This window comes from Tursiops truncatus, chromosome 7 (assembly GCF_011762595.2).
Source record: "Tursiops truncatus isolate mTurTru1 chromosome 7, mTurTru1.mat.Y, whole genome shotgun sequence".
Taxonomy (NCBI): domain Eukaryota; kingdom Metazoa; phylum Chordata; class Mammalia; order Artiodactyla; family Delphinidae; genus Tursiops; species Tursiops truncatus.
This window is the reverse complement of record NC_047040.1, coordinates 63,031,086-63,047,263: the sequence shown is the minus strand read 5'-3', so window position 1 is coordinate 63,047,263 and position 16,178 is coordinate 63,031,086. Positions and strand designations below refer to the sequence as shown.

Genomic DNA, 16,178 nt, shown 5'->3' with positions numbered 1-16,178 from the left:
AGAGATAAGGCAAAATCACTCCTAAAAGTAATAAAAAGCGACATATGTTCAATTCCAGCTTCCTCATATAAATGTGGTAAGTCCAGAGAGTCAAGCATGGCTTCCAGTTCTTGGGCTCTTACTGTGTGCCAGACACTGTGTTAAATGCTTTCATAGATACTCTACATTTAATCCTCACAACAATCTCTGAGAAGTCTTTTTATGATCCCTATTTACAAACAAGGACTTGAGGCTTGGAGAGTTTAAGAACCTTGCCTGGTCACACAGATAATGAATTTCAGAGCTGGGTTCATCCTGTGTCTTTGTGACTCCTAAGCTCATATTCATAAAAGGCCTTGGTGAGGATATTAACTTGGGAAGCGGTGTTGTTAAGTCGGAAGCTCTTGAAATCAGGAAGTGTGAATCCTGCTTTATCTCAAATTTATGACCTTCAGCAAGCAACCTGGCCTCCCTTGATTTCCTCCTCTGTTATGTGGAGTAACAAGATGTGCTCCATTGTGTGTATGTGTGTGTGTGTGTGTGTGTGTGTGTGTGTGTGTGTGTGTGTGTATCGGGGGGTGCATATTAAACGAGGTAATATATGTAAAGATATTGGCACATCAGATGCTGAAAAAATGTTGGTTCACATTTTTTTCAATTCAGTTGAGAATGAAGTCAATTACTTCTCTTCAGGGAGAGAAAAAAGGTATTAGTATTCTAAAAATGGTCCATTAGTGATAATTCCTTACAAAGATTTTTGACTAATGCTTGCAGATGCCACCCAATGGCCGTGCCATTGCAAAGACCCCTTCTGATGGTAAAAGAAAGAGGGAAAGAAAAAAGGAAGGCTTCTGGAGCCCACATTCCTACTCCCTAGGCATTATCCATAACAGCAAATAATGGCTTTGAAATTGCTCTGACTTTGAGCTTGATTTTTAGGATGGTATTTTAGAAGCCTGCAAAGGAACCAGTAGAGCACAGTGGTTGAGTATAAATAGACTTTATTTAGACTACCCATGTTTAGATTCTGGCTCTACCTCTTAGCAAGTAGGTGAATTAGGACAATTTATTTTACCTCTCATTGTGTATTTAAAATGGAAATAAAACACATCTCATATAACTCCTGTGAGTAGTAAATGAAATAACACAAGAAATGTGTTTAACACCTGGCTGGAGCCAAAGCTCCCTAAGTGTTCATTATGATTTTAGTTTTGATTACCTTCTAAAGGATGAGAGGTGTAGGTGTAGGGGTGTGTGTCTTATTGTGTGGCAACCCTAGAATCCAGCATAGTGCTCCCAAGGAGTTGGCATGAACAGAATGCTTGGTTAACCAGGGTTAGTGCAACAATATTTAATAATAAGCATTAACTGAACTTTTATCTATACCAAAATCTGTTAGGTACTTGTATAATAACTCAAATTGTTTCTCTTCTAAAAGACCAGTTAAATGAGGATCAGTGAAATCAAGTGATTCTTCCAAGGTCATGCAGGAAACAAAGGGGAGCTTGTGGATTCAGACACAGAACCTCTGAGGCCAACGCCTTCTCCTTCCTGCTCTGCTGCCCAGCTCCTCCCAGGGGCAAATGTCAGATTCTCTTCCCGAAAGTGTGCTTGGGCTTCTTTTTTTTAAAAAAAAACAACTCTATTGAGATTTAGTTTACATGCAATAAGACGCACCCGTTTTGAGTATATGGTTTGATTGATTTTGACATATGTATACACCATATATCCACCACCAAAATCAAAATATACGTATTTTCATCACCAAAAGACTCCTCATACCTGTCTACAATCCATCCCCCAACAGAGTCCCAAGGAAACACTGATCTGCTTTTTTTCAATCTAGATTGTTTTGTCTTTTCTGGACTTTCCTATAATTGGAAGCATACAGTGGGTACTCTCTTGTGCCTGGTTTTGTGCCGGGCTTTGGATACACAGAAAGTCTGACATCCTTTGATCTAGTTCTCCCATTCTCTGGCTGCCAGGTGCAGCCTAAGTCATATGGAGGCAAACCTCTGCACCGTCTTGCTCTCAGTATGGGCACCGATCTGTCCCTTCCCCTCCATCAAAGTCTACACTGGCTCTGTCCCAGAGGTTTATTGATACAATGGGCTTCCTGTTTGAAGGCCAACTATATGTAGGAGGAAAATAGCGTCATATTTCCTAATTCTCCCTTTGTGCTGCTAGGGTCAGGGCAGAGTTACCCTTTTGTTAAATTGAGATATACTCACAAGACAGTAGAACATCTGAGTGTTTTTCCTAAAGGCCAGCAGGGAACAGGACCTAGACCCCAACCCCAAGAGCAGCACGCAGAACACGACCAGGGCTCTGGAGTTCTCCATAACTTAACTTTTCTGAGCCTCCGTTTATTCATCTGTGAAATGAAGAGCCTGAAAAGATTGTCTTTAAGGGTAGCATGCTCTCTCCTGCCTGTTCTAAGTGGCTTCTCACCCTTGGCTACTTTATTTCCCTGATTTTCTACACACATGAAATGAAAAGTGGAAATCAGGATGAAAAATGATTGGGAAAAAAACGCAGTTTATGTAATGACAATAGTGCAAATAAATGTGTTGGCAGAATTTAATCCCATGGAGAAATTGAAATAGGATTAGGGATATGAGTGCAGTTGCCGAATGCAATGGCTCAGACATGATGCTTTATTTCTCAGACTCCTGGGAAAATGACACCCACACTTGTGCTCCCTTGTTTTTGCCTCCAGCTGTGTTGTCAGTGCCTGGGCCTGGGTCTCGGAGGGCATGAAGTCGGCAGCGGACCTGCATCAGTGAGTACGCACACGCTGGCCTTGCTCCAGCCCTAAAGGGAGTCATAAATATTTAAAGTGGGTATGCTACAAATACTCCACTGCAAACTTGCACTGAGTAGATAATGCCTAACACACCATTTTATTTCCCCAGAAAATAATTCGGAAAGTAGATATAAATCCTAATACTAGGCTTGTGTGTCTTTCATGTTCTATTTCCAGAAAACTTGGCAAAGCAATTGAGTTGGAAGCAGTAAAACCAACTCATCAAGTCCTGAGTGCACATGAAAAGAAGAGAAAATCAGTGAGTCAAAATCTTTCTTTTCTCCCTGTTAAAGCAAGATTTCTGTCTTTGGCTCAAGAAGTAAAAGGTGATCTAAAGGTGCTCCTACATTTCAGGAATTTATCATAAAAATAAACACAAACCCAAAGATTTATGTACGAGGATGTTTGTTAAAGCATTGTTTATAGTAGTGAATAAATGGAAACTTCTTCATCATCCAAAAATAAATTACAATGAATTCAAGCAACGGAATACTATGCAACCATTAAAAATCTTATTGCAGCAGAATTTAATGACATGGGGATGTAGTGCTAAATTAAAAAACAAGCTGAGAAAATCTAACAATATAACTGCAGTTTTGTAAAATAAATGTGTGAATATATGCATAGAAGCACCTCCCCAGAATGTTGATAAGAATTATCTCTAGATAGTGGAATTAGAGGTTATTTTTATTTCATTTGTTTGTACTTTTTTGTATTTACATTGTTTTACACTGAATAGATACACCATTTGTAAATAGAATTATAAACGCAATTTTTTAAAGGAAATGCTTCTCTATACTTATAACCTTGGAATTAGGTAAAAGAAATACTAGGTATAATCATCAAATAGCCTTAAAATTGAAGAAAAATAACTAAACAATTCTTTCAGGGCACCTGGTCCTCTTGTATGGCATATTCTCTGGTCTGTCTGTGTACTTTTCCTTCCAGAACAATTTCATTTGTGTTCCATTTTCTTTTTATTTGCGTGTAATACAGTCAGTAAGCACTTTAAAATATATTTTCAGGCAACATGAAGAGGTATTTAATAAACACTGCTTAGCTCTGATAGGGATGGGGTCATGGTCATTATCTGTGTCAATGACAGGTACAGGTGAGAAGTTCAGAGCAGTAATAGGAGGTATTTGAGAAGGGCAGGGGCAGTGGCTAAGGGGAGTTTCAAGTGATCACAGCCAGATAAAGCAGGTCTTAAAGGTGGTAAGTCCATAGGATGAGGGGATTTGTGAAAGCCCTGATGGAAGAGAAATGATACCAAAAAAAATTTATTCAAACGTATGAAACTGAGTCAGGAAATGGAATAGATGTTTAGTGGGCATCCATGTATTTTTACCAGAATGGATGTTCTCCTTAGGGCTAGGGTGATGGGGGAAGTTTACAGGAATTACTAGAAAGTAGTATAATCTTCTGCCTTTGCAAACCAACTTAATAAAAGCCAAACACTAGTCTATACTTCATTAATAACAAAATATTTTCATACCACATAATAATATGATAATTACTAGAATTTCCTTAGTACTTACTAAATTAGTCACAGTGCTATGATCACAGTGCTTTAGATAATTAATGTCATGGTCGCCTCAGAATGCTGGTCCAGTTTATAATCTTCTTTTCAGCATTTGCCCCTCTCTGTTGCACCCCTATCACCCTGCCACATTTTCTCACAAAAAAGTCGAATTTTTTAAAGTGAACTTGTTCCATATTTCGGCAACATAGAGTCAAAAGTGACATAGTGCATAAAATTATTTTAATTGTATGTGTTGTGCTAAACCACATATTCCAAATTCAATGAACTGAAAAAGAAAAAAGTACAGCGTTGCTAGATCTCAGAGTGGTTGAGTAATGGCTGATCTGTGGGTTTTGAAGAAAGGTCTATGGTTCAGGAGAAAAGGTTCTGCACTAACTGAAGTCTGATCTCCTCAGGAGGTTGCCTAGTTCCATTTTCATCATTTACTGCCCCATTGGCTATTTTAAAGTAGGAGAAAAAGTTAATTATGGTTAATAATTCAATCTTTTGGAAATTAAAGCAATATTCACTTTAGAGGCAATAAGACAGTTAGTAAAATTAGCACTGCTAGGACTTTTACTGAATCTCATGGTATTAAAATTTGGGCCACATGGAATAATGCTGAAGAGGAAGTAATGGGACTGGAAGAGATACCAAACTATGCAAGATACTCCTCCACACAGATTGTACCCATTTATATTGTTTCTACAGAGTTATATATTAAAAATAATTATCTTACCAAATACATTCAGGGTAAATCTTGTGAAGAGATTCTTGACCTGAGGAAAAGAGACTCGACTACTTTTCTCAGGAAATATGTCCTCTATAGGATTTTAAAATTCCACTTAATTGTGCTACTAATTGTACCAGAATTAATAAGCCAGCACTGTGACTCAACAAGAAGACAGCAAAAAAAAATTTTTTTTTCTTTTTTTCCCTTCTATAGCTTGATAATGAAGTTGAAAAGACAGCAAATCTTGTCATTAGCAACTGGAATCATCAAATTAAGGCAAGTATACACAAATATCATTTGTGTAAACCCAATTTTCAGGATTGAAGCTTTTGGCTTTTGTACAAATGTGATCGTGTGTTTTAGTGTCAGTATTTCTAAGTGCTAACTGAAAAGCAAAATGTTTTCTCGTCTGAGTTATTATATAGATATATCTTTCAACTAAATCAATAGAGGAGCAGAACTCTAAATATGACTTTTATTTATAGCTAACATGTGGTGTTTATTGTATGTCAAGTGCTATATATTTATGTGTTGAATCATCACAAAAACCAACCAATGTGTTATATGACCTTGTGTTGTCCCATTTTATAGATGAGTGGGGAAGCAGAGACACAGAGGTTAATAATTGCTTAATGTTACAAAGCTGATTAATGGTTGAACCAAGAATTATTCCAAGTCACTGGGCTCCAAGGTCACTGCCCTTAAGCATTACCTACACTGACTGCCTCTCTGTATAATTTGAAACTTAGGGCAAGATATGAATACTGAGTTTTGGTTTTATCTTTTATAAGAGCATTTATGATCTCTGTCTCACCAGTGAGAGGAGCACAGTGACGGGTGGGTAAAGATGTGTAAAGGGGGATTCCTGTATTGGTTTCACAAGTATGTACGGCCCATTCCTTGTGCACCACACTGTACTAAGACATGGTTCTTGTTTCCATGTAATTTAAAATTTAGTTGGCTAGATAACATGTGTGCAGGAAAGAGTGAATGACTTCTAAGGAGAGGAATTATGACCTGGTGTGAAAATTTAGAGCATATCATTACAGGGTCTTAAGCAGAGATAATCACAGGTGGTGCCCCTCTCTCTCTCTCTCTCTCTCTCTATATATATATATATATACACTAGAACAATCCAGTTTAGGAGGAATTCATTTCTAGTAGGAAGGACTAGAAGCCAGTGGAAAGGGAATCTGCTCGGAAAACCCAATGATTCCCTTTGAGGGGACTTGTGCTACCAAAGTTGAAATTCTCTCTTTCATCTCCAAAGGGTTGGTGCCCAAAGAGAACTTTCTTTCCCAAGTAGATGGCCATGAGTGCAAAAAAAACGGAGACACCCTCAGAAACAGGCAGCCGCATCTCAGCCCTCAGTGTTGCCTCTGAAGCTCCTACTGGAACCAAGGACCCCATAAGACAAGGACATTAATCAGAAATGTTTGAGATAAATGAATTTCTATGCCCATAATAACAGTCCTGTTAAAGGGATGCTCACAAGAATCACTTTTATAGTGAATATTTAAAGGTCCCATGAACAAGGGTCCAGTCGTTTGTTTTCAGTTTTGCTCTTGATTTTATGAGGTTTCTTAAACAGAATTTGTTTTTAAAAATACATTCTGTAAATATTCAGCTTTCACAGGAAATGCAATACAATGGACCAAAAGAGAAACTGCTCAGTAACTGCTGCTGCTTTCAGGAACAAAAAAAAAAATCTTTTTTTATTTCCCAGTTTCCATCAAGTAATTTTTCTAAATAGAACGATTTTATTTTTTGTGAAGATTGACAGAGAAATTAGAGAACATAAAATGCTTGCACTATAATAGCTTTCTCTCCAGTTACAATTCAAGGGATTCAGCATGTCAGTAATGCGGTGTAGTCTGTTTTGGAGACTCGAATGAAGAGCCTTAAAGAACCAAATGCTCCTGGCTCCTACTCTCATTTATCAGCAGGCATGTGACTGACAGAAGGTGGAGGGGAGGGTCTCTGAGCTTCTTGTTCCTTGAAATCCATTTTGTAGAGGTTTCATATGTTTAGAGACCTTCAGAAGGCTTTGCCTCTGACTTCCTAGGGAAAGAAAGACCTGGACTTTTCCCTTCATTGTCTGGTTTTACAGTCATTGCAACTTGAGGTGAAAAACCATACCATCTTCCAATCAACCCAGTTCCTGAATAGGCTAAATCCAACTCAAACCAAATGCTGTTGGCTTTATCTCTGGAGCATCCTGTTCTGCCAAGCTGGGACTGTATAGGGAATGACGGATCACCCATATCATAACCCAGGCCAAGGCTGGAGGCATCAGCAGAGTAAGGGACTTTGAATGCTGCTTCCTTCCTGACCCCTCCCTCCGCCTGCCCACCACAAATGCAGGGTAGTTCACGAGATGCCAGGCAGATGCCCAGCTCTCAAGCCCAGGCATCAGGGAGCAAAATTGTCCTTTTGCTCTAAGTTTTAAGAGAGCATCTTAAAATGACCTCAATTGTGGCCAGGTAGATTTAAAAGAATGATGCCAGCAGTCTTCCATGTTTGTTGTGATTTTTTTGGCGGGGGTACGGGGGGTGGTAAAGCCATTGCCTTCCGTTATGCTAGCTAGAACAATGTTTTGGAAACTCGCAAGCCTTCGGTGATTTAAAAAAATGTATAACCCTCTTGAATGAACTCAGTGTAATGAAAAAAATACACAGTGGTTCTCAGGGCAAAATGTTAGCCACTGTGATATTTTAGGCAGATTTTGAGGTGAGGGCAGAAATGAAGAACTAAACATACACAATCATTCAAGCTAGCACGTGAACATGACTTGTTCCAGAACAGAAGAGTTTTTCTCTTGATAGCAGTTTCTGATCCTTTTTTGCTTTTTTTGTATGTTTTTGACTCTAGGCCAAGAAGAAATTGATGGTTAGTACCAAGAAGCATGAAGCGCTTTTCCATCTTGTAGAAAGCTCCAAGCAAATTACGACCGAGAAGGAGAAGCAGAAGGTAACCTCTCATGGCCGGCTGAGTGCATATGGCTTAGAGATGGATGGGCTTCCTGCCCTTAGCTATGAACACAGGAGAAGTGGCTGATTCCCCCTCTGTGCGGGGTCTCTGCAGGGCTGTAGTGTGGCAGAATATGAGAAGGATCCTAAGTTATTCCTGGTCTCCATATATATATATTTTTTAAAGATCTTTTCCAAAACAATATTTATTTATTTTGGCTGCTCTGGGTCTTAGTTGTGGCACGCAGGATCTTCCTGGTGGCATGCGGGCTCATAGTTGCGGCATGTGGGCTTCTTAGTTGCAACATGCAGACTCTTAGTTGCGGCATGTGAACTCTTAGTTGCTGCATGCATGCGGGATCTAGTTCCCTGACCAGGGATCGAACCTGGGCCCGCTGCATTGGGAGCTCAGAGTTTTACCCACTGGACCACCAGGGAAGTCCCAGTCCTCATATATTTTCAAAAGGTATTATTGACAGATGACAAATTAAACCAGTGGTGTCCAATATATATATATTTTTAAATTATCTACTGTGTGCTGGGCACTGTGCTAAGTTCTTTTTTTTTTTCTTTTTTATTAATTAATTAATTTATTTTGGGCTGTGTTGGGTCTTCGTTTCTGTGCGAGGGCTTTCTCTAATTGTGGCAAGCGGGGGCCACTCTTCATCGCGATGCGCGGGCCTCGCTATTGCGGCCTCTCTTGTTGCAGAGCACAGGCTCCAGACGCGCAGGCTCAGTAGCTGTGGCTCACAGGCCTAGTTGCTCCGCGGCATGTGGGATCTTCCCAGACCAGGGCGTGAACCCGTGTCCCCTGCATTAGCAAGCAGATTCTCAACCACTGCGCCACCAGGGAAGCCCCTCCAATATTTTTGATAAGGAGCCCGATTAAACACCTCTCAGCTCACACCCCAAATAAGTAAAAAATATATACACATAGCATAATGAATTATATAATGTACTTTACCTATCTTGTATATTATATAGAATACTTTTTATATTAAACTAATGTTATGAACATTATACAACATAAAAAAGTAGAAATATTTGAAGGATGTGGTAAAAATGAAATAATATTTTCAGTGATTAGCTAATCATGATGTCTTCATATAGTGATTAAGGGACATATACAGACAAAATATACATGTGGGGCAAGGCTCACCCTTACCCATAGTAAATATAAATTTGTATTTCTAGTATGTCTTCTTGATAATGTCAGTTTCTTGGTCAACTTCTCATCAGCTCTCACTAGATCATGCCAGTTTTTGCCTTTTCATGTGGGTGATGATGCACCTGTAATCGGGAGTGGGAGAAAGCGTCAGCTCTGGCGTTTTCCTGTGGCTTTCTTGTGCTTGCATTGTTTGTATTAACATCAATCTACAGCTTCGTAGCAGACATCTTTTTAAGGCATGTGTTCATTTTGTGTGTGTTAACCTAATTAAAGTGGATAATAAATCTGTAAATCCGTATGATCCAGACTCCTGCCGATGGGCACATGTCCCAGGATGTTGAGAGTGAAAGCATTTGTGGGACCCACATCAGCTTCTCATGTTATAAAATGCCCACTCTCGCTCCAGAACACTTCAGAATCCTCAACTGTCCACACATGGGCACCAATATCAATTCATATATTGAATAAGAGTAAGCTTGAACACTCTTTTTAGGCAAAAATGAACACAACTAATATTGGAGTATTAGATTATCTTGGACACCCCTTATGGTATGTGCCCCAGATTGGAAACCTTTGAAATAGTCAATATCTTCCGCCAGAGATGGAGTCCCCCTAAGGAAGTGCAGGCAGCACCACTGCAACCCAAAACATTCTTAAAAGAAAAAGAGAATTGTCATTGCCAAGTAATTCTATTATTTCATCTGAGGAAACTATCAGTTGAATAACTTAGATTCATTGTTAGCAAGATATTACAAGGTTCTTGTGTCAATCTTCACAGTTTGAAATGACCATAACAGGTACTGAATAATGAGACAGCTTCCGAAGAGGAGGCAAAACCAAAGTAAGTTAAAAACCTAAGCCCCAGGACCTCGTTGTAGGCATTTGGAGCCCTCATTAGAAGCTATTCTTTATTGATGTCGAGGAATGACAAAGGCAAAAGCGTGGGCAGCTAAGTGGTAAATTTTTGCTTCCTTCCCTCATTAGCAGCCTCCCTGGGAGGCGGAAGTTCATGATCCTCCCCTGCCCTCCTCCACCTGGTCCTGTCAACCATAGCCCTTGGCTGTCATTACAACACAGACCCCTACCATCGTCATCACTTTATCTGGTAGCTTTCTCTTTTTTAGTCCTAAAGCTCAACGCCTAAGGCGGCATTCATTTTTGCATCTCACACAGACGTGCCCATGATCTCCCACTTGAGCCGGGCTGGTTTGGTGCTGCTCAGCAATCCTTCCTGTTTTCCTGCTCAGCAGTCCTTGTTCTCACCAGGAGCTTATCTACATCTCCATTCTTCTCGCTCCTCCATCCTCACCACCCACTCTCAGCAGACCATCTTGCCTCCAGCGTCACAGAGTAAATAGAAGTCAGTACAGCCACCTCCCTACTGAAGTCCTGTGTGCAATGCGACAGGCCAATTCTTCATCCTGTGCTCTGATTCCCATCCCAGCCTCCTCTCAGAGGCCCTTCCCTGGATTATTCCCTTCTCTCCTGTATCTCTAAGGGTTGCTTCCAATCAGCCTTTTCAACTTCCCTCTATCTTGGGAGAGTAGGAAGAATCAGGGAGACACCCTTTGTCTCCCTGATATTCCTATTCCTGCTCCTCTCCAGATATCATCATCTCTTTCTTTTTACAATAAGATTTATTGGAAGGGTTATCTGTGCTCTGTCTCCACTTCATCTCCCATTCACTCCTCAAACCACTGACCAAGCTTTCCCCACCAATTCGCTAGAAATGTTCTTACCATTGAATACGTGGTCCTTGTTGCTAAAGCTAATGGGTGCTTTCCAGTTCTGACTTTATTTAATTTCTTAGAAGCATTAAGCATCATTGACTTTCCCCTTCTAGAAACATTCTCTTCTTTTAACTACAACGCCATCTTACTCTTCTGGTTTTCCTTTCTGTCAATTTTTTCTTAAGCTCCTTTATGGACTTCCCTCGTTCTGCCTGAACTTTCTATGTTGTTGTGCCTGATGATTTCTCTCCTGGGCCTCATTCTGTTTTATTCGGCATCATATCTCCAGCGTCCCACACAGTACTCTCAATATCAAGTGTTCAATACATAGCACGTACTCAACAAATATACTCTCAAGGCTTTGGCTACCATGTCTCTGCTGACAATACCCAAACTTATATCTCCAGCCCAAACCAGTCTCTGAACTGCTCTCTGGCATCTCAAACTCAATATCCAAAATCAGAACCATCACTTCCCTCTACCAAAAATATTTTTTATTCCTCTGTTTTTTATATATTTGAATATCACCATCTACCATATCCTCCTAATTCTAAGTCCTAAACCAAATACTTCCTGAATTTATCTACTTATATTTATCCCCACTGCCACTACTCTCTCCCAGGCCACCGTCACCACTGCTTGGGTTACTCCAACTGACAAATTGGTGTCTTGGCTTTCAGTGTTTCCTCTCCTTATCCCCCATACACAAGCCAAGCTGACTTTTCTGGAACTCGAATCTGAGCATATTATTCTTCTTTAAAAAGCCTTCAAAGGTTTCCAGGTGACCTCAGGATAAAGCACAAACTCTTTTATGTGGCCCTCAAGACCCTCCCTGACTTGGCCCTTGCTTAACTTTTCAGCATTTTCACTTGCTATTATTTCTCTCAAACTGTGTGCTCCAACCTCACCAAAATATTTTTTGGTATCATGTCATGCTATTTTGCCTCACCAATTCCTACTTTCATTTTAGGTTTATTCACACAGGGATCATTTCTGTGAGCACCCACTCTGTGACACCTGAATACTTCTATCATCTTGGGATCTGTCAAACAGGATAACAATGGCCTGTGTGGGTCCTTGACTAGAGAGGAAGCCTATCTAGTTCCTTTATCTATTCCCAGTGTCTAGTACATGACACAGTGTGGCAGTCAAGAAATGTTTGATGAATGAATTAATGAATCGATGTTTGTTCCAAGAGAAAGAAAAGAGGAAAGAAAAAGTATTTATCTTTGACAAATTTTAGGAAATTTTCTGAGAAGTTCCTTAAATAAGAATATAAGAGTCTCCATTCTTCTTCTGTATATGTTTGGGGTTATTTGCTGCAAATTTGCTGAGCAGAAACTTCTAGTCAATAGCTATAGAGTGTAGGCTGATGAACGTGAGTGGTGAGAAGAAGCAAGTACAGATCAGGAACCTCCAACTCAAGACTGTAATCTACCAATGATTCCTGTACTCTTATTCTGTAAATCCTTCAGGCCTTGGCATTTCTTACCAGGACAGGTAGAGATTTGTGCAATCAGTCTCCAGATTGACTCTGTTCTCATTGCTGGGCACACTCAGTAAGAATCAAAGAACAATGACTTAGCCAAGTATAGCCATGGTACACATTCAACCCTTTCTCTGTATCATTATCAGGCTAAAATTCACAAGCTCATATCTCTATAGATAAATGGCTCATTACATTTGATATACAAAACCATCCGTGTCCTGGGTAGGTCATACATCAGAGCTGAGGGACAGTTGAATGGCTAGCATATCAACTGGAATAATAAAGTGAGTGGTGTTAATATTCAGCATTTTGGACGAATGTTCTTCACTACTGAAACTTTAGTCAAAATGTCCTTAAACATAAAGAGGAGCATTCTTAAGAACCTTTATCTCTGTCCTTGAAAATCCTAAACTGCTTAAATCACAGGGCTCCTTGGTACTCCTTGGACTGTGGCTTGAGGACCATTTGCATCAGAATCATCTGAGGAGGCAGTGAAAATTCAGATTTCCCGATCCCACTACCGAGCTACTGAATCAGTATTGCTATTGGTGGAACCCTGAAAATATGCAATTTTCCAAGAATCTCTGGTCATTCCTAGGCATATTAAAGTCTGAGAATCATTCATGTAAATACAACTTCTTCCTTTCTCAGAGATGTGAAATTATGTGTCTGAGCATTTTGAGAATTCAATTCAAACTACCCTGGTCCAGAGAGTTTTGTATTACTTTGATTTTCACAATCAGGATGGCCAATTTTGGTGACTGGCTAGAAGGGGCTCTTTGTGAAGGAGCGTATCATTGGGGGTCAGGATAACAGGAAAGCATTTGTCAAGCTGTCCATAACTTGCAGTGAACAATGGCATGTATCTCAGGCTCTTTCTTTACTAGTAATAGTAACACTCACTAGTCTTTGAGTGCTATACTAACTGTCAAGCAGTGTGCCCTGTTCCTTACCTGTATCACCTGCTTGATTCCTCAGAGCAACACAGTGAAGTGGGAGCATCGCTGTCCCCGTCACAGAGATGAGAAAACTGTGGCTTTTGAAATTTAAGTAACTCACTCGTAGTCAGAACCAGGACTCTAATCCTGAAGTCTGATTCCAGAGTTATAATGCAGAGTTTAAATAGTGAAAGTGAAGTGAGAGGATGGTCTCCAGGCCTAATGCTAGTTTTATAAATTATCTGATTGTGCAAATCTCTACCTGTCCCGGTAAGAAATGCGGAGGCCTGAAGGATTTACGAAATAAGAGAACGGGAATCAATGGTAGATTACAGTCTTGAGTTGGAGGTTCCTGATCTGTACTTGCTTCTCTGCACCTGTCATTTGACCTCTTCCTTCATCTGATGAAAGTGGGCATATCACATGGTATTTAAGGACCTCCATTTCCTCATGTGAAAAATTGTAGGAATCCTATTGAAAGGCTCTTAGGTTTCCTTTCAGTTCTGACATCCCTGTTTTCTGAGAAAGGTCTTTGATTTTGTCATCTCTCGTCACTGTTTATGACTTTAGCTGGGAGATGAGAAACCATCGTTGGGATGCATATAATTCTTTCTCCAGAATTACAAAGGGCTTTCATAAATGCGTTCATAAATATGTGACACTGATGTTTTACCTTAGCTCCTCAATAAACTGAAAAAATCAACTGAGAAGTTGTCAAAAGAAGATGAAAATTACTACCAAAAAAACATGGCCAGCTGTTCTACCAGACTGAAATGGGAGAACACACTGGAAAATTGCTTCCAGGTAAGTTATGCATTCAAGTTTTTTTTTTCTTTCTTTCTTTTTCCAAAGAGCTTTGTGTGGGAGAGAAATCACTGCTCGCATTCTATCTTCTAGGCACCCTTCAAGGGCTATGAGAACAACACTTAACCTAGATGTCTCCATCCGTCTCATTTTTCTATCTATATCACAACAACAGGAGATAATTATGATTCTTACTGGTATGGCTGCCAGGATTCCTGGTGTAGCGGACGTCTAGCTGGCCTTCGAGATGTGTTAGGTATTGCTGTTACTAAGGACCCTTATCAGAGGCTCTTACTAGGTCTCTCCTTCCTTTTTCTCAGTGTCCTTTTCTCCTGTTAGGGACCTCCTCCACCTTCTCCTTCCACCCCAGCCTGCTTTCAGCAGTCCCAACTTTTATGTTGAAACTATGGAAATTATCTTCTTTGCTTATAAGGTCTTCGTGATGGTGACAAGATGTATATCATTTACCTTTCAAAAGAGCTTCTTTCAACTGAGCTTTAAAAATATTTAAGACTCTAGGTTTTTTAATTAGAATCCAAATCAGGTAGAGAATCTACTACAAGTCAGAATCTCCATAAAAAAAGAAAGGTTCCTTTCATCCTCTTTGTTTCCTGGTTTATTGCTACCACCATGCTGGAGGCCACTCGTATTTCTCCCCCCTCTTCCTTTGAGTTCACACAGTTCCTCTTACTCCCATAAGAGTTCTAAGTTTAAGTTCTAAGCTTATCCTCTTGCTTAGAGCTAGCCTCTGCCCCCTGAGTGCCAAACCAAGCCCTACTAGACCCACTTGAGATACTCCTGTCGAGTCATCCTTGCCTAACTGTAACCAATAAGGATTCCCTTACTTAGTATTTCGTTGGCTTGTACATACTCAGTCTATACCAACAAGTCATTGACTCACATATTACACTATGTATTCCTCATTCTCTGTTGTTTGCAAACAACAGGAGTAAAATGTGATATTCATGAAGACACATAACAAAAGTGGGCTGAACTCAATTAAAATGGAATTTTATTAGAAGTGTGGAAAGCTCAGTGTGGCCAAATAGTAATAACGATAATGATAATAATAGCCACTCTATCAAAAGTGACCACAAATCAAATGTTTGGTACTGTTAGTATTTACTAGAGGAATTATTTTAGAAAGCCTTTTGCAATAAATGCAAACAGCCTTAAAAATGTTCACATTATCAACTAGTGTTCCTCATCTGAACCACGGAACACAGAAAATAATGTGAGTGACTGTTTTCTCAGTTCCCCAAGGATGGTAGTGACTAATAGCCTCTAGATGCAGAGAAGCAATGGTAACTCATTGCAGATAACAGATGCCTTAGGACATTAGGGTTTAATTCTCTCCTAGAACCTCGGTTGAAAAACCTAATTTCCTTTCCATAAATCCATCTTGAGGAAGTAGATGAAAAACAAAATACAGATTTCTGTTAAAAATACATTAAAAGTAAAAGGGAAGAAGTAATACAAATGGCCAAAATTAAGGAGATGACTAAATAAATCAATACACTCTACACAAGGCACTATTAATTAAAATGGTGTTTTGGAGACTAGTGGCATTGGAAACTGCTTATGTATAATGTTAAGTGAAAAAACAGGATACCAATTTGAATAATTTGGTTGATAACTAGGAAGATAAAATCATACATACACATACCTCGACAGACTAAAATACATCAAAATGTTAACAGTGGTCATCTCTACGTGGAAGAATTATAAATGATTTTAAAATTTATTTTCTTGTAGCCCTTTATGGCCCCAAGACAATGTCAAGGGTGCTTGTTAAAATTCAGATTCCTGAGTGCCTTCCTAGACGGGGTAAGTCAGAACTTCTGAATGATTTTAGGAAGGGGTCTAGGTGATCTCTAGACGTACTGAAGTTTGAGAGTTCGTGCTATAGAAAAAACAAGGTACTTCTTTGATCAGTTTTATGAAAACAATTTAGATGAAAATGAAGTCATTCCAATCTCCCCGGGTAGTACAAACCGGAAGGTCAGGACAGCAGGAAGTGAAAAGAATGAATGAAGAGTG

General features: G+C 39.7%; 1 protein-coding gene across 5 annotated transcripts in view; it reads left to right on the top strand.

The window, feature by feature from the left end:
* NOSTRIN (nitric oxide synthase trafficking) overlaps positions 1-16,178 on the top strand; it is a 77,138-nt gene that overhangs the window by 27,167 nt on the left and 33,793 nt on the right. For all 5 annotated transcript variants that reach the window (XM_073807608.1, XM_073807610.1, XM_019923149.3 and 2 more), the window contains 5 exons: positions 2,699-2,761; positions 2,963-3,044; positions 5,254-5,316; positions 7,912-8,010; positions 14,013-14,138. In XM_073807608.1, coding sequence (XP_073663709.1) covers positions 2,699-2,761; positions 2,963-3,044; positions 5,254-5,316; positions 7,912-8,010; positions 14,013-14,138 — 433 coding nt within the window. The remainder of the gene's footprint in view (positions 1-2,698; positions 2,762-2,962; positions 3,045-5,253; positions 5,317-7,911; positions 8,011-14,012; positions 14,139-16,178) is intronic.